Below are 26448 nucleotides of genomic sequence, written 5' to 3'. Positions count from 1 at the left end.
CCAGGCGTCCCAAGAGTAGTCTTGCTTTTTGTGTTTTTTAAAAGATTTTATTTATTTATTTGACAGACAGAGATCACAAGTAGGTAGAGAGGCAGGCAGAGAGAGAGAGAGGGAAGCAGTCTCCCTGCTGAGCAGAGAGCCCGATGCGGGACTCGACCCCAGGACCCTGAGATCATGGGCAGAGGCTTAACCCACTGAGCCACTTAGCCACCCCAGTCTTGCTTTTTTTTTAAAAGTTGATTTTGAGGGACGCCTGGGTGGCTCAGTGGGTTAAAGCTTCTGACTTCGGCTCAGGTCATGATCCCAGGGTCCTGGGATCGAGTCCCGCATCGGGCTCTCTGCTCGGCAGAGAGCCTAATTTCTCCTCTCTCTCTGCCTGCCTCTCTGCCTCCTTGTGATTTCTGTCTGTCAAATAATAAATAAAAATAAATCTTTAAAAAAAAAGTTGATTTTGATTGCTGCCTGGAAAATAGGAAGGAGGAGGGCACTTACAGCACCATTTAAGAAGCTTTGGTGAGGGGCGCCTGGGTGGCTCAGTGGGTTAGGCCGCTGCCTTCGGCTCGGGTCATGATCTCAGAGTCCTGGGCTCGAGCCCCACATCGGGCTCTCTACTCAGCGGGGAGCCTGCTTCCTCCTCTCTCTCTGCCTGCCCCTCTGCCTGCTTGTGATCTCTCTCTGTCAAATAAATAAATAAAATCTTTAAAAAAAAAAAAAAAGAAGCTTTGGTGAAAAATCATGTTACTGTATTTGCTGGGGTTACAGTGGTGTATTAATCCATAAAATGAGGAAAACAGTGCTCGCTTCGGCAGCACATATACTAAAATGAGGAAAACAATACCATCAATCTTATAGTTAAAATGGTAATTCAATATTAAATATTTACACAAGTGTCTAGCATATGGTAAATGAGCAATTAATTTTGGCTACTGTTATGATATTGGCTGTTATTTGAGGCAGCTGTTTCTTACTATATTAAAGAAATTTCCTTTTGGTACTTTTAACAATAGAGTGAGAGTGAATGAAGGTCAGGTTTTATTCTAGAAATGTATTCATTACCTGAATCTTTTACACTTAACATGTGTGAGTGTACTATTCATGTACTTTTTAAAAATTAATAATTAAGCTTAAAATTGAACCTAAGCATTAACATCTGGAATGAAAGAGGAGGAAGGATAGAGGCTTGATGCTTGAAAGGCTCAGAGCTTGAAATGTCAAGTTAGAGAGATTCAGATTCAAATCCCAGCTCATTTATAGCTGTGCAATGCTGGGAAAGTCACTAAACTTCGGAAAGCCCCAGTTTCTTCATCTGTAAAATGGAAATAATCATGGTATCTCGTTCATAGGATTGTTGTTAAGATGAATGGAGATAGTAGAGTGTCTGGTACAAAGCAAGTGGTCATTAACTGGCAGATAATCCCAATATGTAGAATGCATGAAATTACTACTTTTCCATGTCCGAATGTGGTTGGTATAATCTGAATTCACTCAATATAATATAATAAAAACTTTCTAGAAGTATCCTCCTGTTTCAATTTTTTTAGATGTGTAAAACTCAATGATTCTTGTATTTTATCAAATGCCATTTCAGCATACACCTGTGGCTTTTTAAAATTTTATTTATTTGACAGAGAGCCAAGCAGGGGGAGCAGCAGGCAGGCAGAGGGAGAAGCAGGCTCCCTACTTAGCAAGGAGCCAGATGTGGGGCTCTATCCCAGGACCCTGGGATCATGACCTGAGCTGAAGGCAGAGGCTTTAACCCACTGAGCCACCCATCCGTCCCAAGACATCCCACTATTCCTAAGGAAACCCTTACTTAGCTGGGGTGGATCATTCTTTTAGACTACTGTTGAATTCAAGAATAGACTTTCTTGAAAAATGTATGAAAGGGGCTCCTGGCTAGAGAATTTGGTAGAGCATGCAGCTCTTCATCTTGGGGTCATGAGCTCAAGCCCTACATTGGGTATAGAGTTTGCTTTAAAATAAATAAAATTTATTTTATTTGGTTTATTTTATTTTATGGGTGGCTGAGCCTGTTAAGCATCTGCCTTTGATTCAGGTCATGATCCTGGAGTCCTGGGATTAGGCCTGCTTTGGGCTCTCTGCTCAGTAGGGAGCCTGCTTCTCCTACTCCCTCTGCCCCTCTCCCCACTCACGCTCTCTCTTCCTATCTCTCTCTCAAATAAATAAAGTCTTAGGTAAATAAATATTTACTGAATAAATCAATAAATATTTATTTATTGAGTAAAAAAATAAACACATAAAATAGGAGTGCCTAGATGGTTCATTTGGTGCGCCTGACCCTTGATCTCAGCTCAGGTCTTTATCTCAGGGTCGTGAGTTTAAGTCTAGCATTGGGCTCCACGCTGGGCATGGAGCATACTTAAGAATAAATAAAAATAAATAAATACAATAGAACTCAATTTTATTTTATTTATTTTTTACAAGGGTGGGGATGGGCAGAGAGAGAGAGAGAATTTTTTTTTTTTTTTTAAGATTTTATTTACTTATTTGACACAGACACAGGAAGAAAAGGGAACACAAGCACGGGGGAGTGGAAGAGGGAAAAGCAGGCTTTCCACTGAGCAGGGAGCCCGATACAGGGCTTGATCCCAGGAGTCTGGGATCATGACCTGAGCCAAAGGCACAGCTTAACGACTGAGCCACCTAGGTGCCCTGAGGGAGAGAAAGAAATCTTAAACAGGGTCCAAGCACAGCACAGAGGCCAACACAGGGCTCATTCTCACAACCCTGAGATCATGACCTGAGCCGAAATCAAGAGTTGATTGCTAAAAAAAAAAAAAAAAAAAAGTCAGATGCTTAACAGACTCAGTGACCCAGGAGCTGCCAAATAAGTTCAGATTCTTAAAAAAAAAAAATCGTTCCAAACTTCTTTGACTTTCAAGAATACACTAACAAGACTTTACTGAATTCCACTTGTCTTCAATACTCAAATGCCTTTAGAGATCCCTGATTTTTTCCCAACAATAGCTAGGATTTACTGAGGGCTGAGAAACCGCTGAAGACTCCGCATAATCCTCCTAAGTTCCCTAAGCAATAGGTACCACTTAGGGAGTGTGTTAGAAAAGTAAAGGATCAGGATGCCTGGATGGCTCAGTGGGTTAAGCCTCTGCCTTTGGCTTAGGTCCTGATCTCAGGGTCCTGGGATCCAGCCCTGCATCAGGCTCTCCCCTCTGCCGAGAGCCTGCTTCCCCCTCCCCGTCTGCCTGCCTCTCTGTCTACTTGTGATGTCTCTCTCTCTCTGTCAAATAAATTTTTTTTAAATGTTAAAGAAAAAGAAAGAAAGAAAAGTGAAGGATCTTGGACAAAGCCCTGGAGATGAACCAGAGCCTGTTTTTCAGTGCTATGATTTCATTCATTCGTTCATTCATTCAACACGTGTTTATGAAGCATCCCTGTACTGGTGTCTGTGTTAGCTACCAGTGGTACAGCCTTAAAGAACTCAGACTCAGAATCCCAGTCTAAGAGGGGCGCCTGGGTGGCTCAGTTCAGCATCTGTCTTTGGCTCAGGTCATGATCCCAGAATCCCTGGGATTGAGCCCAGATTGAGTCCTGTGGGGCTCTGTGCTCAGTGAGGAGTCTGCTTCTCTCTCTCCCCTGTCCCTCCCCCGGCTGGTGCTCTCTCTTGCTGTCTCTTTCTCAGAAAAACAAGAAAACACCTCAGGCTCCCAATCCCAGTCTTACAGAGATCAACAATAAACAAGTGAAGAAACACACAAAATAAACCCAACGTGTGAAGAGAGCTGTTCTGTACATGACATGATGTACAGCATGGTGTAACAGAGGCTTATTTTAGATGTGGTGGTTGGCAGGGAAGTTTTTTTGAGGTGACATTCAAGCTGAGATAGAAGAATGAAGAAGCTATAACTGTAGAAAGTTGGGGGCGGGGCGGGGGGTGGTGGTGGAGGGAGGAAAGCACTCCAAGGCTGAGTAAACAGCAAGTCCAAGTACCCTGAAGCAAAAAGCATCCAGACAAAGTAACCTGATAAATCCTAAGAACAAGTGGATGTTGTCAGGCAACTAGACAGATAAGACTTGGTTGGGGAGTCTGGCTGGGTCAGTCAGTAGAGCACGCAACTCCTGATCCCTGGGTTTTAAGTTCAATCCCCGTGTGGGGGGTAGAGTTTACGTAATGGAAAAAAAAAAAAAAAAGACTGGGAAAGCAGACAGGGGTCACATCAGATCAGAACTCGGTAAGTTAGTGTTTAAATTTTATTCTAGGAGCAATGGGAAGCCACTGTAGGGCCTTTAAATGAGAGAAGAAAATGACATCTGAATTATGTTTTTTTTTTTTTTTAAGATTTTATTTATTTATTTGACAGAGAGAGATCACAAGTAGGCAGAGAGAGAGTGGGAAGCAGGCTCCCGCTGAGCAGAGAGCCCGATGCGGGGCTCATCCCAGGACTCTGGGATCATGACCTGAGCCAAAGGCAGAGGCTTAAGCCACTGAGCCACCCAGGCGCCCCTGAATAATGGTTTTTTTAAAAAAAGATTTATTTATAGGGGCATCTGGGTGGCTCACATGGTTAAGGCCTCTGCCTTCAGCTCAGGTCATGATCCAAAGGTCCTGGGATAGAGCCCAACATGGGGCTTTCTGCTCAGCCGGGGTCCTGCTGCCTCCTCTCTCTCTGCCTGCCTGTCTGCCTACTTGTGATCTCTGTATGTCAAGTAAATAAATAAAATCTTTAAAAAAAAAGATTTATTTATATACATATCGCCTGGGTGGCTCCCTGCTCAGTGCAGAGTCTGCTTCTCCCTCTCCCTCTGCCCCTCCCCCCCATGCTTTCTCACAGGGGCACTTTCTCTCTCTCTCTTGAATAAATAAATAAATAAAATATTAAAAAAAAGATTTATTTATTCATGGGGGAGAGGGGCAGAGTGAGAGGGAAAGAGAGAAGTTTGAGCAGACTCCCCACTAAGCAGGGAGCCCATGAGGGGCTGATCCTGTGACCCTGAGATTATGATCAGAGTGGAAATCAAGAGTGGGAAACTCAACCAACTGAGCCATGCAGGCACCCCTGAATTATATTTCTTAAAAGATCACCCTTGGTGCCATATGGAAAATGGATTAGAGAGCACCCAGAAAGACAGCAAGATGACAAATTAAAATGTGGTTGCAGTAATTTAGCTGTGAGATGGAGGTAAAAAAAAGATTAGGTTATAGTGGTAGAGATGGAGAGAGATAAATAGATTCATATACTTAGTAGGTAGAACTGAGTTCTGGATTTTATGAAGAGGATGAATCCTTGTTTTTTTTTTTAATATTTTATTTATTTATTTGACAGAGAGAGATCACAAGTAGGCAGAGAGGCAGGCAGAGAGAGGGAGGAAGCAGACTCCCTGCTGAGCAGAGAGCCCGATGCGGGACTCGATCCCAGGACCCTGAGATCATGACCAGAGCCGAAGGCAGCGGCTTAACCCACTGAGCCACCCAGGTGTCCGAATCCTTGTTGTTTTTAACTAGGTGATGCTATTTAGTATGCTGGGGAAGATTGTGGGGAAGAACAGGTTAGGCCTTTTCTTTTTAAGATTTTACTTATTTATTTGACAGAGAGAGAGAGAGAGAGAGAGAGAGAAATCACAAATAGGCAAAGAGGCAGGCAGAGAGAGAGAGGGAGAAGCAGGCTCCCCACTGAGCAGAGAGCCCAATGCGGAGCTCAATCCCAGGACTCTGAGATCATGATCCAAGCCGAAGGCAGAGGCTTAACCCACTGAGCCACCCAGGCGCCCCACCAGGTTAGGCTGATAAAATCAAGAGGTCCAGTTTAGATATACTATATCTGATATGCCAGGGAGACCTCCAAGTGGAGAGGTCTAAGAAGTAGTTGAATATATGACATAGGAACTCAGAGGACAGACCTACCCTACTATGGAATTATACATTTAAAGATTATTAACATTTTGGTGGTATTTGGTCTTGAAGCGATTATCTACATAAGGAGAGAACAGTTAGTTGTTAAAGAGTGTCTAGAAATGAGCTCTGAAATATCTCAGCATTTAGAAGTGCTATAAGGGAGGAGTCAGCGACAGAGAGGGATCTCTGAAACAGGAGAAAAATCATCAGTGTGGTGTCACACACGCCCGTGATAAAAGTGTTTCATCAAAGACAGAGGGCCATCCATGTGGAAGGTTACTAACAGGTAAAAAGAGTTAATTATAGAGAAGTGTTTATTGAATTTTGCAACATGTGGATCACTATCATCCCTGGCAAGGCATCTTTTAAGAGGAGAAGGGTGGACAGATTAGGTTAGATTTAAGAGGAAATTGAGGCGAGGAAGTGGAGACCTCTAGTGTAGACAACTTGTTTTAGTTTTCTTGTAAAGAAGAATGAAACAGCGCCTGGTGGCTCAGTGGATTAAAGCCTCTGCCCTAGGCTCAGGTCATGATCCTAGGATCCTGGGATTGAGCCTTGCATCGTGCTCTCTGCTCAGTGGGAAGCCTGCTTCCTCCTCTCTCTCTGCCTGCCTCTCTGCCTACTTGTGATCTCTGTCAAATAAATAAATAAAATCTTTTTTAAAAAAAAAGAATGAAGACATGAGATGAAAGGATAAAAGTTTTGTTTATTTTGAAGATGGTTGTGTCTCAGTAGAAGTAACTGATGATACAGCGAGGAAAAATCCTTGAGAAGACATTTGGGGGGGTGGGTATCCACAGCACTAGAGGAGGGGTCTGCCCTTTGATAGGGGCGAAGACACATCTTTCGTGGTATCAGGAAGAAAGAGAGGATGGGTACAAATATAAGCAGGCTTGAGGCTTTCCATTTAGATGAGAGTGTTCCTCTCTGATGATTTGTATTTTCTCAAAGAAAATAGGAAAATTAGTTATGGTGAAGTGAGAGAAGAAGGTATAAGAGTTTGAAGAGAGAAAGCATGAAATACACTATCTCTGGAAGTGGGGAAGTGGGAAAGTGAATTTACTAGTGAGATTCAGTAAGATTGCCAGAAAAGTCTAATGCCCTTTTGAGGCTTGCAGTCAAGAATTTAAAGTGAAAGCCTCAGCTCTTTTAAAGAAAGTGAATTGTTAGGTCCACTTAGAATTGGGGTTTTACCAAGTGAGTACAATGGAGAAAGAGAAAAACAAGAATTGTATTTGTGAGCAATCATAACATCTAAGCCTGGTGACAGATGTTATGAATATAAGAATGTGAAAGTGAAAAAGCAATACATTTAATGATCTGAAGGTTTTGAGGAAGTCAAAAAAAATCAGAGTTACTATTGTTCAGAAAGTTGAGATGCTTAAAAGGAGATCTTAGAGATGGTATAGTTACTAGCAATAACAAACACCGGATAATTATGTGGAGGGTTAGGTGGATACTACAGGATGGAAGGGAAGATTGCTGGAGGTGAAGAATTAACAGAATATCCGGCAGTCATCCAAATAGATGTTGAATGATGAGCAGAAGTAGAGATGGAAAGGAAGACAAAGAGCCATGAGCTAGTATTAATAAAGGAAGGAATGATCCATCAAAAGGTCCATGGATGACAGTAACTTGGAAGGGTATTAAGGGACATGGCTGGGGTACTTCAAAGTTGGAGGGTTTTTTGTTGTTGTTCTTGTTGTTTTTGTTTTTGTTGTTAACCAATAGTGGGTTTTTTTGTTGTTTTTAGATTTTTATTTATTTACTTGACAGACAGGGATTACAAGCAGGCAGGGAGGCAGGCAGAGAGAGAGGAGAGAAGAGGAAGCGGGCTCCCCGCTGAGCAGAGAGCCCGATATGGGTTCTCGATCCCAGGAGCCTGGGATCATGACCTGAGCCGAAGGCAGAGGCTTTAACCCACTGAGCCACCCAGGTACCCCCAAACTTAGAGTTTGAAGTAAGAAGGATACTGTCCATTGTTTGATTCCATATAGATATTTTAACATTGTAATTTTAAAGTATCTTAATCTGTTCACAAAGTGTTGAGTGCTAGTGGATTATTTTATTTATTTGAGAGAGAGAGAGAGAAGAGAGAGAAAGCACAAGCAGGGGAAGGACAGAGGGAGAGAGTGAGGGAGAACACTCCCTGCCTAGCAGGGAGCCCAACGCGGGGCTCCATCCTGGGACCCTTGGGATCATGACCCGAGTCGAAGGCAGATGCCCCAGTACTAGCGGAATTAAAGAAAATGTTATATTCCTTCTGTGATTTGTGTATGTAAATTACTAGTCTATACACACGCATGTATGTACACAATTAAAACTTTTCTTTTTGAACAAAGAGTGCACTAATTTAAGCCTGTTCCGAAGTTTATATTGCTAAAACAAATCTGTACTCCAGTGAGGTTCCAAAATGAAATTAATAAGACTGTGTGTGAAATCGGTAAGATTTTATGTCTCTAATTTAATTGGCCCAGCACAAGGTAGAGTAGGTAGTAAGCACAAGTAATATATGCTTTTGAACCGGAGAACATCTGTTCTTTTCGGGCAAGAATACCGGCAGGCAGCTCTTGGGGGGTAATCAAGAAAAGAAAAGGGTCCTCTAACATCTCTCCCCAGGAGCTGATAGGGCCCTGGCTATCAGGGAAAATTGCTCTGGCGAACCCATTCAAATTTCTCACAGCAAATCACAGTGGCCTACAGCCAACTCCTTTTCCGTTCATTGGCCTACTGGAAACTTCAGCCCCTCCCCCTATACCTCCCTCCTCTCATCCGGAAGCCAATCGGAAAGATAAGCGCTCCGTAACTTAGTGTCATCAAGTACCGTACTTGCAATTGGCTATTGGAGCTACCGATCGAGAAGTAGGCGGGGCCATACCAGCTGGTCTATATAAGACGAGGACAAAGGCGGCGCGCCGCCTGTGTCATCCGCCATCTTGTGCGAAGCAAGGTGGCCTCCACGTTCCCTGAGCGTCTTCTCCGCTTCTGCCTCGACCGCCCCTTGATCACAGACATGTCTCGGGACCGGTTCCGGAGCCGTGGCGGTGGCGGTGGCGGCTTCCACCGGCGCGGAGGAGGCGGCGGCCGCGGCGGCCTCCACGACTTCCGCTCCCCGCCACCCGGCATGGGCCTCAATCAGAACCGCGGACCCATGGGGCCCGGCCCGGGCCAGGGTGGCCCCAAGCCCCCGATCCCGCCACCGCCTCCGCATCAGCAACAGCAGCAGCCACCGCCGCAACAGCCGCCACCACAGCAGCCGCCGCCGCTTCAGCCGCCACCGCATCAGCCGCCGCATCAGCAGCCGCCGCCGCCACAGGACTCGTCCAAGCCCGTCGTTCCTCAGGGACCCGGCCCGGCTCCCGGAGTGGGCAGCGCTCCGCCGGCCTCCGGCTCGGCACCGCCTGCCACTCCTCCGACCTCCGGGGCCCCTACGGGGCCGGGCCCCACCCCGACCCCGCCGCCCGCTGTCACCTCGGCGCCCCCTGGGGCGCCCCCGCCCGCGCCGCCGAGCAGCGGGGTCCCCACCACCCCGCCTCAGACCGGGGGCCCGCCGCCTCCACCCACAGGGGGCCCAGGCCCCGGGCCTAAGCAGGGCCCAGGTCCCGGAGGCCCGAAAGGCGGCAAAATGCCAGGCGGGCCGAAGCCCGGCGGTGGCCCGGGCCTAAGCACTCCTGGCGGCCACCCCAAGCCGCCGCACCGAGGCGGCGGGGAGCCCCGCGGAGGTCGGCAGCACCACCCGCCCTACCACCAGCAGCATCACCAGGGCCCCCCGCCTGGCGGGCCAGGCGGCCGCAGCGAGGAGAAGATCTCCGACTCAGAGGTGAGTGTCTCCCGGAGCTACGCGTCGGTTTCTCTAAGATGGCGGCGGCCCCCTCCTCTTTCCCTTCCCGGCCTCCATTTTGTCGGAGACCGGAAGGCGCGTGCGCGCGGGCGGCGGAGGGCGGGGCCGCTGCGGGAGCGAGGGGCGGAAGGCGTGGGTCCTCTTCCTGGCCCCAGGCTAGTCTTAGGGCTGGCTGAGGACCGAGGGTGGGTGGCCTGAGGAGGCAGCGATGAGAAGCTGTGCTCGGCCCTGTTAAAAACAGAGGATCTTGGGGACGGAGTAGAGCGTGAAATGCAGGGTTGGCCAGGTCGGGGGAGACCTTAAAAGCGCAGGCACAAAGGTACGGGTGATAGCAGGATTTTCATTGCATTTTTTTTTTTTTTTTCACTTAATAGTTGGTGGCCATTTTAACTTAATGTGTTAATGCTACGATTTAGGTTTGCCAGGAATACTTAATATATACAGCTGATGTTGATTGTGTAGAGTCGAGTTTGGAGAGGGCTGTAGGTCTATTTTCGAGTGTTTTGGATGGTTTGGGCTGTTTGATGATAGTTAATACGTTGGAAATCCCTCAGATACGGAATCTTGACTTTGACTATAAATGGAACAGAAAAGCAACGCGATTGGTAGTATTACCCACTCTGGGAAAGTGAACATTATTACCGGATTTTTCTACTTATTAAGGTCATTCATTGGTTTCTGAAAATTTCCTTCCTTTTTCATTAGGGATTTAAAGCCAACTTGTCTCTCTTGAGGAGGCCTGGAGAGAAAACTTACACTCAGCGTTGTCGGTTGTTTGTTGGGAATCTACCTGCTGATATCACAGAGGATGAATTCAAAAGACTTTTCGCTAAATATGGAGAACCAGGAGAAGTTTTTATCAATAAAGGCAAAGGATTTGGGTTTATTAAACTTGTGAGTTTTTTTTCTCTTTTTAATGTGGATTTAGAGGGATTTTCAGGGGTTTTCCCTTGTTTTTTGCTACTGCAAACTCTAGTGTTCAAGCCAACAGCAGTAAGTTGGTCTTTAAAATTTTCATCGTTATTTACAAAAAAAGGTGCACCTGTTGTATTATGAATAATTGTTGGTACTAAGAAAAGACAGGAGGGGCGCCTGGGTGGCTCAGTGGGTTAAGCCGCTGCCTTCGGCTCTGGTCATGATCTCAGGGTCCTGGGATCGAGTCCCACATCGGGCTCTCTGCTCAGCAGGGAGCCTGCTTCTCTTTCTCTGCCTGCCTCTCCATCTACTTGTGATTTCTCTCTGTCAAACAAATAAATAAAATCTTTTAAAAAAAAGGAAAAGACAGGAGTGGGTGGGTAAGACCTTTACCTACCCTGGGTGGTGTCAGGGAGAGCTGCCTGCGGATCTTGAGCTAAGCTGGAGAAAGGGAAGGGAGTTAAGCTTTTGACAGTTCTAGAGTGGATGTTAACTGATGTTGGAAGTTATATTAACATGAGTATGTCTGATACTTTCAGGAATCTAGGGCATTGGCTGAAATTGCCAAAGCTGAACTTGATGATACACCCATGAGAGGTAGACAGCTTCGGGTTCGTTTTGCCACACACGCTGCCGCTCTCTCCGTTCGAAATCTTTCACCTTACGTTTCCAATGAACTGTTGGAAGAAGCCTTTAGCCAATTTGGTCCTATTGAAAGGGCTGTTGTAATTGTGGATGATCGTGGGAGATCTACAGGGAAAGGCATTGTTGAATTTGCTTCTAAACCAGCAGCAAGAAAAGCCTTTGAAAGATGCAGTGAAGGTGTTTTCTTACTGACAACGTAAGTTCATATGCTTATACTAAATTTTATTTATTAACTTGGATGAGGAAGTTGGGATAAAACTGAAAGCAGTTAAGATGGAACCATTTCTGTTACTAGAACTCCTCGTCCAGTCATTGTGGAACCACTTGAACAATTAGATGATGAAGATGGCCTTCCTGAAAAACTTGCACAGAAGAATCCAATGTATCAAAAGTAAGATTGATTTAATCTGAGCAATTTTTAATTGCAGATGAGAACTTGTAGTAGTTTTTCAGTTTTGTTTAGAGAATGAGAAATTCTTTGAATGCATGTGCTTGATAGAAATATAAGGGTAAGGAAATTTAGAGGTTTTGAAGCAGAGATCGTCAAATGCTTAATGTTTGTTGCTGAGATAGGAACGTTTTATATGCAGTTTTGTTTGGTCTTTGAACAACTGCATGATGAATACCTATCTTTTTAAGGATTAAAAAAACAGTTCTTGAGGGATGCCTGGGTGGCTCAGTAGATTAAGCTGCTGCCTTTGGCTCAGGTCATGATCCCCGTGTTCTGAGATCAAGTCCCGCATGGGGCTCCCTGTCCAGCAGGGAGCCTGCTTCTCTCTCTGCCTGCCACTCTGCCTGCTTGTGCTGTCTCTCTGACAAATAAATCAATAAAATCTTTTGAAAAAAAATAGTCCTTGAATAGGAATTTGGTTAGAGGAAATAAAATTAGGAAATGAGGAAGGTGGGATTTATCTCCCAGGATTTATTGTCCTGGGATCTGTTATTTATTACTTTGTGAAGATTTGTTTATTAGCATGGCCAGGTACATGTGGCATGGCCGTGGGTGGGAGTTAGAAGGAGAGAATCTTAAGTAGACTTCTGAGGCAGGGCTCACTCTCATGGCCTGAGCCAAAATCAAGAGTCAGAATGAGCCAAGCAGCTGGCCCTGGAACATGCCATTTTTAATGTAGGCTATTTTACATGAACCAAGGGGGCTGTTGCCTTTTAGGATTTCTTACATGTGATAGGCCGGGGTGGGGGGGACATCTGTGTTTTTAGGGCAATCAGGTAGTATCTCTTATGTGTGTCACAAACTGGTTCATGTTTAAATACTGTCAGGGAGAGAGAAACGCCGCCTCGTTTTGCCCAGCATGGCACATTTGAGTATGAATATTCTCAGCGATGGAAATCCCTGGATGAAATGGAAAAACAGCAAAGGGAACAAGTTGAAAAAAACATGAAAGATGCAAAAGACAAATTGGAAAGTGAAATGGAAGATGCCTATCATGAGCATCAGGCAAATCTTCTGCGTCAAGGTAAAGACCCTTTTGTGTAAATTTCACTGATGGGATCAATTGGTTTTTGAAATTTTTTTATAGTCCCATTGACGTGAATTCAAAACAATTTTCTAATGTTCAGATCTGATGAGACGCCAGGAAGAATTAAGACGCATGGAAGAACTTCACAATCAAGAAATGCAGAAACGTAAAGAAATGCAACTAAGGTAAAATTTTGTTAAGCTAATAAGCCTTTGCTTCTGGATTAACATTTAGAGGAAAAGATGGACCTAAATTTTGCAGGCGAGTCTGATGGACTACAGAGAGGTTACATACTGGTCAGTGTTGGTTTAACACAAAGTTGGAGTAGAATGTAAGGTTTTGATTGATGACGTCTGTTTTCTTTGCCAGAATGCTTCTAAGTCTCTTCTACATTCCACGCTTTCATGTGTGTTTGCTGTAATCTAGACTTCGTAAAGCCCTGAGGCACATTACTAGCTTTCTTTAAATTGGCTTTTAAAAGATGCGTATGACACTTTAGTTTATATGCTTGATGAATATTTCCAGGCAAGAAGAAGAACGACGTAGAAGGGAAGAAGAGATGATGATTCGTCAGCGTGAAATGGAAGAACAAATGAGACGCCAAAGAGAGGAAAGTTATAGCCGGATGGGCTACATGGATCCAGTAAGTAAAATTCTTTTGAAATGTAATTGGAGTTGTCTGCAAAACTTGGAGGTACCTAAAATGAAACTTTGCTCAAATAAATGACATTTTACTTGATGGCTGTTCTTTATACAAGTGTGTTATGATTAATACACCTTTAAGTTTTATTTTCTTGGCTGGGCCTAAAGATTTCACTGGTTGGGAAGAAGCCTTACGGGTTTTCTGATAATTGAGTTCTCAACATTTGGTTTCAGAATACTGGTTTTAGTCTTAACTGATTTTTAAGTTTTGGAAATTTTTTAGGTATAGTACAGGTGTATGAAAGGGTTCATTTTTATTTCTTTTTCTTGCAGAGAGAAAGAGACATGAGAATGGGTGGTGGAGGAGCAATGAACATGGGAGGTAAGCAGGAGAATCAAATTAGCAGTACCATTAGAGAGCAGTGTCCTGGTTGAGTCGTAACCAGCATTTTTGTTTCCTAGATCCCTATGGTTCAGGAGGCCAGAAATTTCCACCTCTAGGTGGTGGAGGTGGCATAGGTTATGAAGCTAATCCTGGAGTCCCACCAGCAACCATGAGTGGTTCCATGATGGGAAGCGACATGGTAATGTATCCTGTATGACGTAATACGAAGGAAATTCTCATTTTTCACAACTTACGTGTGTGTGTTTTGTTTTTTGTTTTTTGGTTTTTTTTTCTTTTTTAAGTAGGTAACTGGACCTCTTTTTAGTTCCCTTATCACGTAAATCATAATATCAAGGAGTACTTTGGCAACATAGAAGAACTCAGTGTGTGGTGACCTAAACAGAAATGGTTGCCAGCAAGAAGTCAATGCTGTCAGTAGTATGTTGGAGTTCTCTTTGGCAATAAGTAGACATAGGTGCTTTCTATTATATTGCTTGTGTACTTTTGCACTCTAGCACATGGCAAATTCAAATTCTAAATGTTAGATGATGTACCTGATTATTCTACATCCAAGTGAGAGTAATCAAATGGCAAACTGTCATTCTTTAAGCTGATATTTGCCATAAGTATGAATCAGACTTGTAGTTTATAGTTTTAGGCATGTTCTAGTGATGTGTAGGACTTTGATCTATATTTGGTGTGGTTTCTACCCATGAAAAAGGAGTTGTTCACTGTTTTGACTCGTCGTTTCCCACTTGTTGGGCCTGTCAATAGGTGCACCTTCCAAAATAAACTGACATCTCTATTTTGCTACAGGATAGCAAAAATCATTGACAATTTTAAGCATACTAGTTGTGTGCATTTGATCTGAACCTTCTTGATGCTTTCATATTTTAACTGTACAGATAGCCTGTCAGGATGCTTTAGAACCACCAAGTGAGTTGGTCTGAGTGGCTGTGTTAGGGCTTTACAGATTGTAGGAAAATTGAATATTGGATTTAGAGGTGGGTTTAGAGGAGAGTGCATTTTCACAACTGAACTGAATCTGATTGGTTCACCTGCAAACTTTTGGCAAAGGAGGGAAGCTTCAGCACGAAGCTTATTAGATTCATTTTACATATAGGAGTATAAGGATTTAGTATGGGGCCTAGTCTATTTAAAATCTCCATAAAGTTTTTTGAGAATTAGAATCATAAATACCTGGTTGGGTTAAAACATAGTGTTACTAGCTTTCTTTAAATTAAGTTTTAAAAAATACTGTGGGTAACATTTTTGTTTATATGCTTTTCTGAAAGGTAGATTGTAGGTCTGTATCAGATTTGTAAAACAAATTTGACGTGATGTTCCCACAATTAAGGTTCTTTGTAGGTCCCTTGTAACAGATAGGGTTTTAAGGTGATGTAATAACATAATCGTGAAACCCAAAAATTTTCTTAGAGCTTTTGAGATACACAGCATAATGGGCTAAAACCCTGAAATTTTTAGGATTTTGAGAAATAGTTTAGAGGGTTGAGATTTAGTTTTTTAAGTAGTTCTGTAGTGTTTAGTAGGAAACCTATTGGAAATATGTATAGGAACAGTTAAACCCTGATGCTCCCTCCCCTGCATTTTTGGAGTGATGCTCTCAGTAATTTATTCTGAATGGAATTTGAAAGATAGTTGAGGCTTCTGTGCTTTGCATATCTATAGGGTTTTTCTGTTTGGGGAATATAGGTTTCTCAGATTAGAAGTACTTAAAACTAGGTGGAATCCTGAAATCCTGCTTTATTGCAGTTACTTGAGCTTGGTGTTTAGTTGTTGGAGAGAAAGCCAAAACGTGGAATCCTAGCTAACCAGTGGACTTTGAAAGACCTGAAGAAAAAGCTGGGCCGGTGTGGGGGTGGGCTGTATATTCAATGCAGCAACACAGACTACTGGGAACATAATTGTCTCTGGTTATGTAGTGATGGTTCTGAAGGTGGTATACCTGTGCGAATATGGCAATACTTTTTAATGAAGTTACTGTGCCGGTTAAGTGACTATATCTGTTAGTCTTTTATGCTTTTTCTTTTTGTAGTCTGGTAGCATTTTATTAAAACTTTGAACCTTTTAAGATTTCTGCAAGTTAGCAGATGTGTCTTAAGATCTTGAAAAGCACAAGGTTTCTTACGCAGCTCATGCCACTAACTGGTGAGTAGGTCTTTGTCACTTCATTGAGTGCATTGAATCTGTCTGGTTGGGCTTGTTAGGCTTACTTGGAAAATAAATTTCCTGTTCAGACCTTGAAAGTGAGAAGTTTGCAAGCTTTTCCAGTGGGTTAATCTGATGTGAAATTTCTTAAAACTCATTTTGGAATGGGTTTTCACATCTGCACTAATTCTTAAATTTTTTAGCACTACAGGGAAGACCTATTCTTTGAAACAGGTGTATGAGAATGGCTCAAGTGGGAACATACCACAAGGCATGTATTATCGTAAACTAATTTTCAAATTACCCTTTTTTCCTTTCTATGTTCCCGGTACCTGTGGATCGACTCATTGGTGATTGTATCGACGAACGTTGACTACGGAACCTTCTAAAATATTTACTTAACACACATGGACATCAACTACATATAATGAACTGTTAATTTACTGTTCCAATAGCGTACTGAGCGCTTTGGGCAGGGAGGTGCGGGACCTGTGGGTGGACAGGGTCCTAGAGGAATGGGGCCTGGAACTCCAGCAGGATATGGTAGAGGGAGAGAAGAGTATGAAGGCCCAAACAAAAAGCCCCGATTTTAGATGTGATACCTAGGTTTTCATTCCAGTTTGTTTTTGTCTTTTCTTGTTTAGATACCAATCTTTTAAATTCTTGCATTTTAGTAAGAAAGCTACCTTTTTATGGATGTTAGCAGTTTATTGACCTAATATTTGTAAATGGTCTGTTTGGGCAGGTAAAATTATGTAATGCAGTGTTTCAAACGGGAATTTTTTTTTCTTTTTATTTACTTTTTTTTTTTAACTGTATAATGTCCCTCAAGTTATGGCAGTGTACCTTGTGCCACTGAATTTCCAAAGTGTACCAATTTTTTTTTTACTGTGCTTCAAATAAATAGAAAAAATAGTTATAATATTGATCTTTAACTTTGCCATTCATGCTTCTATGCACATTAGGCTAGGTATTCCACTTTGAAAGCATGAGCGTGTCTAGGCCTTCAAATGGCACCTGCCGTTTCTGGGAAATGTATCTGTAGGCTAAGTATTGCTTTCTACAAACAAGTACCCCCTTGTTTTAAAAAGAAGAAATGCATATTGAAGTAGTTTCATGATTTGATTTGTTTGGCATTATAGGAAGCAAGCTGGTGCTAAGTATTTTTAAATGGTTATGTAAGCAAGCTGAACTGTAAATCTTCCTTCGGGAATGTGTATTAAGATGATGGAATGGGTGAAAGACTATTGGTAGGGAGAGAAAGTGGGTATGACTAAATGGATCTTTATGGCCCTATGATCTATCCTTTCCTTGAAAGTTTCTGAAGAAAAAGTGGAAAGATCATTCTGTTGCATTTCTCCATTCTTGTTTTTAAAAGAACAAGTCCCAAGCCCTACATACGGCTTGTATTGAACTTTCACATTTGAATTAAAGATTGTTAAACATGAAGCCTTTTCATGTATTACTTCAAGTGATTTATGAAGATGGGGTTTAGTCTGAAAAATGCAACTGGAAAGTAAGAAGCGTAGTAACCATAAAGTAGCTTTAGCTATGTATGCATTTGTACTCTGTAACTTTTTACATCTCCTTGTGCTACTGCTGGTGGGCAAAATCTGTAGGACTGTAACAATCTACTTGTTCTCTTGTCTAAGAACTAGTGGTGACTGTTAATGACAAATAGGGTTGCAGATAATAATTCTTACTGTAAAATATTTGTTAACATGTTTTTCCATAGTTTACTTTCGATGTAGCACTAATTCTGGAGAGAGTTGCTTATGCTACACAGTACAAATAGCCCTTCTTCCCACCATAAAGTTTTGGAGTGTTTCGATGGTGTTGTCAGTTGATTGTCAACTTCATTGAATCTCCTTCCATTAGGAAAGACATTTTGACTTTTATTAAAGTAGATCGTTACTGTTGTCTGTTAGTACAACGGGAACCTGTTTTCCCAGTGCATATATGTTAGCAGAGGAAGTTTCCTAAAAGTAGGTAAAGTAACGAACAGTTTGGCTTGTTCTTAGTTACGTTTCCATTCAAATTTGTACATAACAGAGCTCTCACTATGGAATGTGTCTTCCTCTTTTTCACCTCTGTTCTTGGTGCTAATTGGCAAAAGTAAAATTCTAAATCAAATCTTGGTTAAAATGCTGAAGTTTAGTATTGTGCCTGAGTACAAAGGGAAACCTATTGTTGAAACAGTTGAGCACTTTGTGCATAGGAAACTGGATAATACTAAAAACACTAGGGGAATATAATTATAGGCGTGTCACCCAGTTCTTCTTGTGTGACTGACAGGTACATGGTGTGCTAATTAAGGAAGAGAGTCTCCTTAGAAAATCATCATTTCTTCACCAAGACATTTGGAAATGGGTAGTAGTTCTACCTACCACTATTCTATCAATAAGGAAGTTTTGTCCTAAGTCATCAATTGGTGATATGTATGAGGTTATCTGTATGGAAACAAGGGTTGTGGATTTGAAAGGAATCCATTACAATCTGATTGAATTGTATGGTAGGGACTCCACTAATGATAACATAAGGGGTGTTCATGGGACACCCACAGAGGGTGAACTTGAATGTGTGTGGGCGGGGGCTGGTGGGGAAGTGGGAAAATCTGCCTATAAAATTAATGTTTCAGTTTATTTTTCAGATTACATGCCTTTCTTTATAAGGGATGCTGGCACAGACCCCTAAAATAAGCTTTTGTTAGTACTGTACCTTTGAAGAGTGGTGAAGGATGCTAATGGATAATCTCCTGAAAGTTGTGGCTTTGATAGCCTTACTGTGGGCTGTAGAATTGCTAAACGTCGTTTAGCAAATAATGTTGCTTAGTTCCAACGAAGTTTTGCCTTTCATCACTGAAACAGCAGTGTACCAAGGGTTGTAAGCTACTCAAATAGACTTTCAATAAGTCTTGGAATGCATATGATAGTTTTTAGACTAATGTGAATTGAAATCATCTTAAAAAGGAATTTCCTAAAAGCTGATAATGAAATGTGGGGTGGGAAAGGGAGTGTAGTACCTTTGAAGTATTTTAGTAATTTTTCTCATTTAAAGTAACCACCTGCCCCCATTTCCTCTCCTCTACTTTCTCTCATAATTTTGTGTTAAGAGGAATACTGATCGTTTTAAGCTTATTACTCCTAATCTTAAGAAATTGCATTCTCTAAGAGACCCCAGTGTTTTTAGTAGGTACCTTCTAAGATTAACCCAATGGCTCACATTTAGTGAAACCCTAATCCTCTTGGCTTAGAACACTAATTAAACTCCTAAGTAGAAGTACTATAAACCCCACCACTCTTTATAGATGTATTATACCACTAATATAAACAGATAATAATTTGGGAAATTGTAACGGTACGCCTGTGCAATTTTTTATAAGTGGCATATTATGGCAGACAAAAATTTAGATACTTGGCTTTTCTTGGGCGCCACTCTGTTGTGGCGGAATGTTTTCTGGTGTTCTTGGACTGCGATTATGCACTATTAAAGTAGTGGCCTGCTACATAACTGCGTTTAGCCAGCATTTCTGCAGTGCGTAACTGTGAGGAACGTAGTACCGCAAATGGCAATGGACATTAGGACCCGGATGTAGTATTCCTGCTTGCTCCAAGATTCTCATTGCCGACTGCATACAGGTAGGTAACAAGCAATATAATCTAACTTGGTGACTTGCTATGTACTTTTATTCAGTGGGCATTCTGACATCACACTTCTGACAATGAAATTGCAGTGCAGCACCTAACACTTGTATGGTAAAGCTAGTTTCTATCAAAACTGCGTGGGTTTGGGCTTAGAGCTGTAATTTGTCAGGCAGAATTCAGTGCTGTTGCAGTTCTCAGATAAAAAGTGCAAACTTGATTCTTTGGTATGTCTGATTCAGTTGCGTGGTTTCCTTTAGTTGCATTGTAACTGAAGAGAACCTGGAGCATATCAGTGGTGTGGGGGAGAGGGAATCAAACCATACTTGGGAAGTAGAGTGCTTTTAAGCATATTGACACTACTGTATAGCATGTGATACTGAGTCTCTGTTGTAGCAAACTGACCTCATAGGTCAGCAATATCGATTTCAGAATGCAATCTCGGTAATTTCTGTAGGTTGAGTGAATTAAGACAAAGTACAGTTTTTTTTTTGTAATGTGATTAAAATTTTTTTTTTTTAATGGGCTTCATGGGAATACCTTTGTTACTAATGTGGGCTTAGGTGGGAATCTAATGTGTATAGTTCAAGTTATGTGACTTATCTAAATATTTCTCTGCTCTAAACCTGGGGGAAAGTGGTGTGGCATGTTGATTTGCCTGCAGTTGAACACATGTTGGGAATCATTTCCCAATCCTAAGCCTTCGTCGTATTCTGTAGGATAACTGCACATGTTCAGAGTAGCTTTTCAAATTTGGTTCCCTTATTAGCTTTAGGGATGTGATGTTATATAATCCAAAATGTTCACCCAAGAAAAAGAAAAGTCTTCAAAAGCACCTTCTTTTGTTGCTTAGGACTTAAGCTTTGTAAGCTTTGCATCAACTGTTGTTCCAGACCTCAATTCAACTTAACTTTGGTCTCTGAGCTGGTTTTTAGATAGCATGCATGAGAAACAGCTATCATGTATAATGCTTTCTGCTCTGTAACTGGAAAGTTCGGTTTACTTTGCATAAATGCCGGTGAAAACTCTTCATGACTATGAGAATTTTCTTCCACTCTATCAAGAAAAATGGCTTGTTCTTTGGCAAGCAATTCACAAGGTGGGGACAAATTGGTACTTAATATGTAGTCTGTTCAAACAAATAACTTGACTCTCCTGTTAAAAAAGCAAATGGTGACTAGTTTAGTTCTATATTGATAGTACAATGCAGTGCAAACATAATGCTCAGTATTAGTGACGAGAGTGTCACTAAATTGACATACAACCCTGATGGGGTTTTCCTGTGGCATAATTCATTAAATCGGTGGCCAACACTTGCTGCCGTGATTTAGTGATTCGAGTGCTTAGAAATAAAAGCTCAGGTTTATTTCCTAATAGCCAGTAACAATTTTGAGAGAACATACTTGTTATAATCTATGGACTTGAGGAACATTACTGGGGAGGGCGGTTAATTTTGCTTCATTTCTGCTTATTTCAAGATGAATAGGTTTTTGCACTTTGAAGTGAGAAACCTGTGACTTAAGTCGATTCTTACTAGTTTCGATTTGTATGTAGCTATAATTTGTGAATCTTAGTGTAGAGGGTCTCACTCACTCAAAAAGCTGGGAATAAATGGGTTGCAGTAACAACACTATACCGAGGTGCTTGCATTGTATTTCATAGTCTTTTCTTGCTACAAACCAAAATTATTCTTTTTAATGAGAATGGTCTAAGGTTCAGAGGTGTGATGCCAGAATGCATTTTCGTACTGTTAGGCCCTTGGAACAGATACCGGTGCTTTCTGAAAGATGAAAGAAATGGAATGGGTGCTCTTCACACAGGTTGCAAAACCTACAAAGAATGCATAATAGTCTCATTTTTTTCCCCTAGAGAAGAGATGCGTGTGACTAGTTTGGACTTTTAACCTAAATGGGGGTTGCATGTCTCCTATTGTTAATCATTGTCAGCTGCAGTGACATGATCCACAGTCCTGCATTTACTGCCTTTCCCTTAATGATTTTGGACAGGTTTGAGAGAGCCAGGATGTTTGTTCTGGGCCTTTATTTGGTTTTGGCTTTAGCTGATAATGTTTCAGTGTTCTGTCAGCTAGTGCAGTTCTCAAATGGCTGCCTATTAGGGAAAGAATTCTGAGGATTTGACTGTTCCTAATCATCTGTCATTGCTGCTAGATAATGATTGGCAATTTTTAAGACTCAACTGTGGAAATCTCACAGTTGGTAAACCATCAACCATAAAAATGTTGCTTTTGAACACCAGTGCTGAAAAGATTTTATTTGGAGGGTGAGAAGGGGGCTGGATGCAGGATAGGATAATCTGGAGAATGGGGGAGAATGCAAACGATATAGTATCCCTTATGGATGGTACATGTGCAACAGGGAGCTTTTTTTTTAAATCCCCGTGGCAGTAACTGATAATCAGGGAGGAAGAAAAACCTGGAACTTGAATTAAGGCTGATCTTTCTGGTTTTTGTGCACCGTGGCCCTGCCAGGCATATAGTGAAGGTGAATGTTTTCTCCCTCAGAAAAACTCAGGTTCCTTGCTGTCCCGAATAAGGCCTAGCTTCCCTGCCCTAACTGAAAACTCAGTGAGGACTTGGAGGGAAAGAACGAGGCAAATACAGAGGATTGCAGGATAACAACTGCATTGTTGTGTACTGTGGATGGGGGAGGGCACTCTTGGAGGACTCCTGCTGCAGGTGGTCAGTCCACCTGAGACTGGAAGACATACTTGAATGGGGAGCAGGGTACGTGCTTTCATATGAAAAGAGAGCTGATGTTAAAACTCATTGGTAAGGTAAACGTTGTCACATACCTTCACATAAGGGATAGTATATTTTGGGTTGCAGTCAAACTTGATTGCTCAGACTGGTGAAAATAGCAGATAGGCTTTTGTATTTTAAATAAGATACAGTTTTTATTCTTTGAATTGAGCTGTCTACTTTATTACTTTACATAAAAATAATTTTAGATTTTTTCCCCCCATCAAGTTTCTTCCTGTTTTCTTTTTTTGTTTTGTTTTTTTTTCCTTTTTTCTTTTCTTTTTTTTTTTTCTTTTTTTGGTTTTTTTTTAAATGCTGTAACTTGCCCCTAATCTTTGTCTCTGGAATTTTACTCTCTAAATTTTAAAGTTAACTAGCATTTTCAAACCTTTATACCCTTGTCTTTTATATTAACTTTCTCTTATTATTCTTTAGGTAAGAATGATTGAGGTTGGCTGATACTGGAGTACTCACTCACTTCAAGTAAGTTTCCTTAGAAGTCCTAACCTGTAGAAGACTTTTGAGTGTGATATGTTAACAAAGGTTAAACAATGTGATTTAGCTATGTGGGGTGAGACGTGTTTGGGGTTTTTGTTTTGTTTTGTTTTTTAAGATCTTATTTATTTGACACGCAGCAAGAGAGGGAACACAAGTGGGGTTGGGGGCTAGTGGGAGCTCCCTACTCCCTGCTGAGTAGGGAGCCCAGTGTGGGGCTTGATCCCAGGACCCTGGGATCATGACCTGAGCAAAAGGCAGCCGCTTAACGGCTGAGTTACCCAGGCGCCCCAAATGTATTTGATTTTTTAAGATGTTTACTTCTGAGACAATACTCATGTGTTGTGTTTTTGTTTTTGTTTTAAAGATTTTATTTATTTATTTGTCAGAGACAGAGGGAGAGAAAGCGAGCACAGGCCGACAAAGAGGCAGGCAGAGGCAGAGGGAGAAGCAGACTCCCGCCGAGCAAGGAGCCCGATGTGGGACTGGATCCCAGGACCCTGGGATCATGACCTGAGCCGAAGGCAGCTGCTTAACCAACGCCACCCAGGCGTCCCTGTGTTCTGGTTTTTGAAAACAACATGCGGGGGCCATCTGGGTGGCTAAGTCAAGTATCTGCCCATGGTTCAGGTCATGATCCTGGGGTCCTGAGTTCAAGACCTGCATCAGGCTCTCTCTGCCTGCTTCTCTCTCTCTCTCTCTCTCTCTCTCTCTGCCTCACCCTGCTTATGTTCTCTTATGCACTTACGCTGTCTCTCAAGTAAATTTTTTAAAAAATTGGGTGTGTGAGCTTGAGAAAGTGGGGACTATTTTATTAAAGTGTCAGACGATAGACGAGTTGTCAGAAGGTACATGGATGAAGCTGTGTTGTATACCTAAAACTAATAGACTATTGTGTTTTATGTTTTATGTTTTAGTTTTAAGAAAAGATACAGGATTGGTTGGTTAAATGTCTGCCTTTGGCTTGGGTCGTGATTTCAGGGTCCTGGGATTGAGCCCCACATTGGGCTCCCTCCTCAGTAGGGAGCCTGCTTCTCTCTCTCCTGCCTGCTGCTCCCCCTGCTTGTGCATTCTCTGTGTCCGATAAATAAATAAATCCAAAAATAATAGAGATACAAGATTGTGTAAAGGGAAACCAGCTTGAATTAGTGGAAAATTGCCATATTTTTAGAACTCTAAATTCCACTCTTGACCCATTCAGAATCTCCCTTAAGATTATCTTTTAGTGGGGTGTTTGGGTGGCTCAGTGGATTAAAGCCTCTGCCTTCAGCTCGGTTCATGATCCCAGGGTCCTGGGATCAAGCCCTACATGGGGCTCTCTGCTCAGCGGGGAGCCTGCTCCACCCCCAACCTCCACCGCCACCCCACCCCCATCTCTGCCTGCCTCTCTGCCTACTTGTGATCTCTGTCTGTCAAAAGAAAGAAAATTCTCTTTTACTTAGAGATTAGTCCAGTCTTGGATAGGAGGAAAAATCCTGAGTGTGTGTGAGGAAATTTAGAAGACTGTAACTGTAGTGCAGACCAGGTCTTTTCTAAGCAATAACAAAGCAAAACAAAAGAAAAAAACCACTGATTGGGTGGGCCCCAAAATGGGCCTCTTGGTGATCTTGAGAAAAAGATGTACACACTATAGTTAATGAAAATGTAGTATGTTATACATGTTATTTTAATAAGATGATATTTTTAATGATAGGTGGATAAGCTATTAGTCTCAAGACGACATCACACAATGTGAACCAAGAAGGAAAGCCACAGCCTATATAAGACTGAGGAACTCTGTAGGTAAGTTGAATGTTTCTTATTCTGTAAACTCCTTTCAGAAGAACTCTTGGGTGTTACAGACCTAATTACTTGTGTGTGAATATTTAATTTTAATTTACTCTGTGTTAAAACTGTAGGGAGTAATGTTGTTTTTATACTACTAAAAATATTTACAGTCCTTTTAATAGCCGTCTTGAGGCTGTAGGCATTGTTGTTAGTTTGCCTCAACCCTCAGAAAAACAGGGACTGTAGGGACTCCTGGGTGGCTCAGTCGTTAACGCGACTGCCTCTGCCTCGGGTCATGATTCTAGGGTCCTGGGATCAAGCCCCATCTTGGGCTCCTGCCCAGTGGGAAGCCTGCTTCTCCATCTCCCACTCCCCCTGCTTCATTTCCCTCTTCTGCTGTGTTTCTGTCAAGTAAATAAAATCTTTTAAAGGGGGGGGTGTGCCTGGGTGGCTTAGTCGTGAAGCATCTGCCTTCAGCTCAGGTCAAGATCTCAGGGTCCTGGGATCAAGCCCCATGTCGGGCTCCCTGCTCAGTGGGAGGCCTACTTCTCTCTCTCCCACTACTGCTTGTGTTCCCACTCTCTCTTGTCTCTGTCAAATAAATAAAATCTTTAAAAAAAAGAAAAGGGACTTTAGTTTTCTGTAGGAGTTTGTTTGCGTCCATACATAGAACTGTGCAAAAGAGAAGGTTTGGAAAATTGGAAATTGCCTATTTTTTAACCAAATACTTATAAGATGGGGTCATCTAGAGCTGATGATGTCCTAGAAAGGTTGGCAGTTTTAAAGGGCAACTCAGTTCTGTTGTAGCTGGGAAAGCAGTCATAGACTGTATGTAAACAAAGGGACAGGGCTGCGTGCCAAGAGTTTACAAAAAAAAAATAGTAGGTAGACAGTAGCCTGGTGTCTCATCATCTAATACAAATGGATATAGTTCGATTATAGCTCAGTTAAAGGGCTGTCATAATCATTTAAGAGTAAGGTAGAAATAGTGTTAAGTTAATTGACTGGATTTTAAACCTAGGGGAGGTGCCAGGTAGTGGAGCATCTTAAGAGATCTCCCTTCTCAGGGGTTGCAACTAAAGTTCTAATAAATGGAATTAAAGGTGAATCAACTAGCTGGTGACAAAGGCTGGTGGTAAAATAATCTGCATCTTAATCCTTAACTATATAGTACTTAATGATCTGTAAGTACTGTTAATACTTAAGATTAACAATACTTAATGATCATTAAGTACTGTTAATACCCCATTTCTTGATTAATATTACTTTGATATTAAAAAGTTTACTTGGCTAGTGCTAAACGGTGAGTGTTTGACACCTCTGATTCTTAACATCTTTTGGAGTAATTGTTTCTTTTAATTGGCAGGATCAGGTGAACTCTGTCCAGAAAACCAATGAAGAACAGGGCAAAGAGGAATGAGCAGCCTAATTGTTAATAAAGACATTTTTAAATCAGATTGTGCTTTTTATTTGTTTTGCTTTTTGTGTTTAAGTAGGACTTTTTGTTTGTAATATTTTCTTTATATGTCATCACCTTGTTTTTAGGTAACATGGGCATGGAACATGGTGATTCAGGACTCGGGCTTTCTGGCCGAGCTGCTTCAACATTAATTACTGATCAGCCTGATGGCCCTTCCTTGGCTCTTGTCCTAACTTAACTGATAAAGCCATCAATATTTTATAATTGCCTTGATTCTTTATAGGTTTTATTCCTAAAATCAGCATGTAATGAAATACAGCAATTTTAACTACATGCCCCTCCTTGATTGGGCTTCAGTCATAATACCATTTTGTATCCTGCTTTTGTATTTCCCCAAAGAATTGTCATATGATGGTTATA

At 41.9% G+C, this 26448-nt stretch overlaps 1 protein-coding gene across 3 annotated transcripts; it reads left to right on the top strand.

Annotated features, from left to right (window-relative positions):
* The first annotated feature begins 8802 nt into the window (after window positions 1-8802).
* On the top strand, window positions 8803-26065 carry SFPQ (splicing factor proline and glutamine rich). Of its 3 annotated transcripts, XM_044237779.1 has the most exons (13): window positions 8803-9692; window positions 10419-10607; window positions 11168-11469; window positions 11569-11664; window positions 12552-12748; window positions 12852-12936; window positions 13277-13394; window positions 13727-13775; window positions 13856-13977; window positions 16403-19585; window positions 22782-22829; window positions 24535-24623; window positions 25975-26065. In XM_044237779.1, exons 1-10 carry the CDS (start codon window positions 8886-8888, stop codon window positions 16538-16540), a joined length of 2103 nt encoding a protein of 700 aa, XP_044093714.1. In that variant the 5' UTR covers window positions 8803-8885; the 3' UTR covers window positions 16541-19585; window positions 22782-22829; window positions 24535-24623; window positions 25975-26065. The 3 variants fall into 3 exon arrangements, with proteins under 3 accessions (XP_044093714.1, XP_044093715.1, XP_044093713.1); XM_044237780.1 differs by lacking the exon at window positions 16403-19585; XM_044237778.1 differs by having other exon boundaries at window positions 16403-22829.
* Window positions 26066-26448: the final 383 nt, after the last annotated feature.

This window comes from Neovison vison, chromosome 2 (assembly GCF_020171115.1).
Source record: "Neovison vison isolate M4711 chromosome 2, ASM_NN_V1, whole genome shotgun sequence".
Classification (NCBI taxonomy): Eukaryota; Metazoa; Chordata; class Mammalia; order Carnivora; family Mustelidae; genus Neogale; species Neogale vison.
This window is presented reverse-complemented; position numbering and strand designations above follow the sequence as displayed.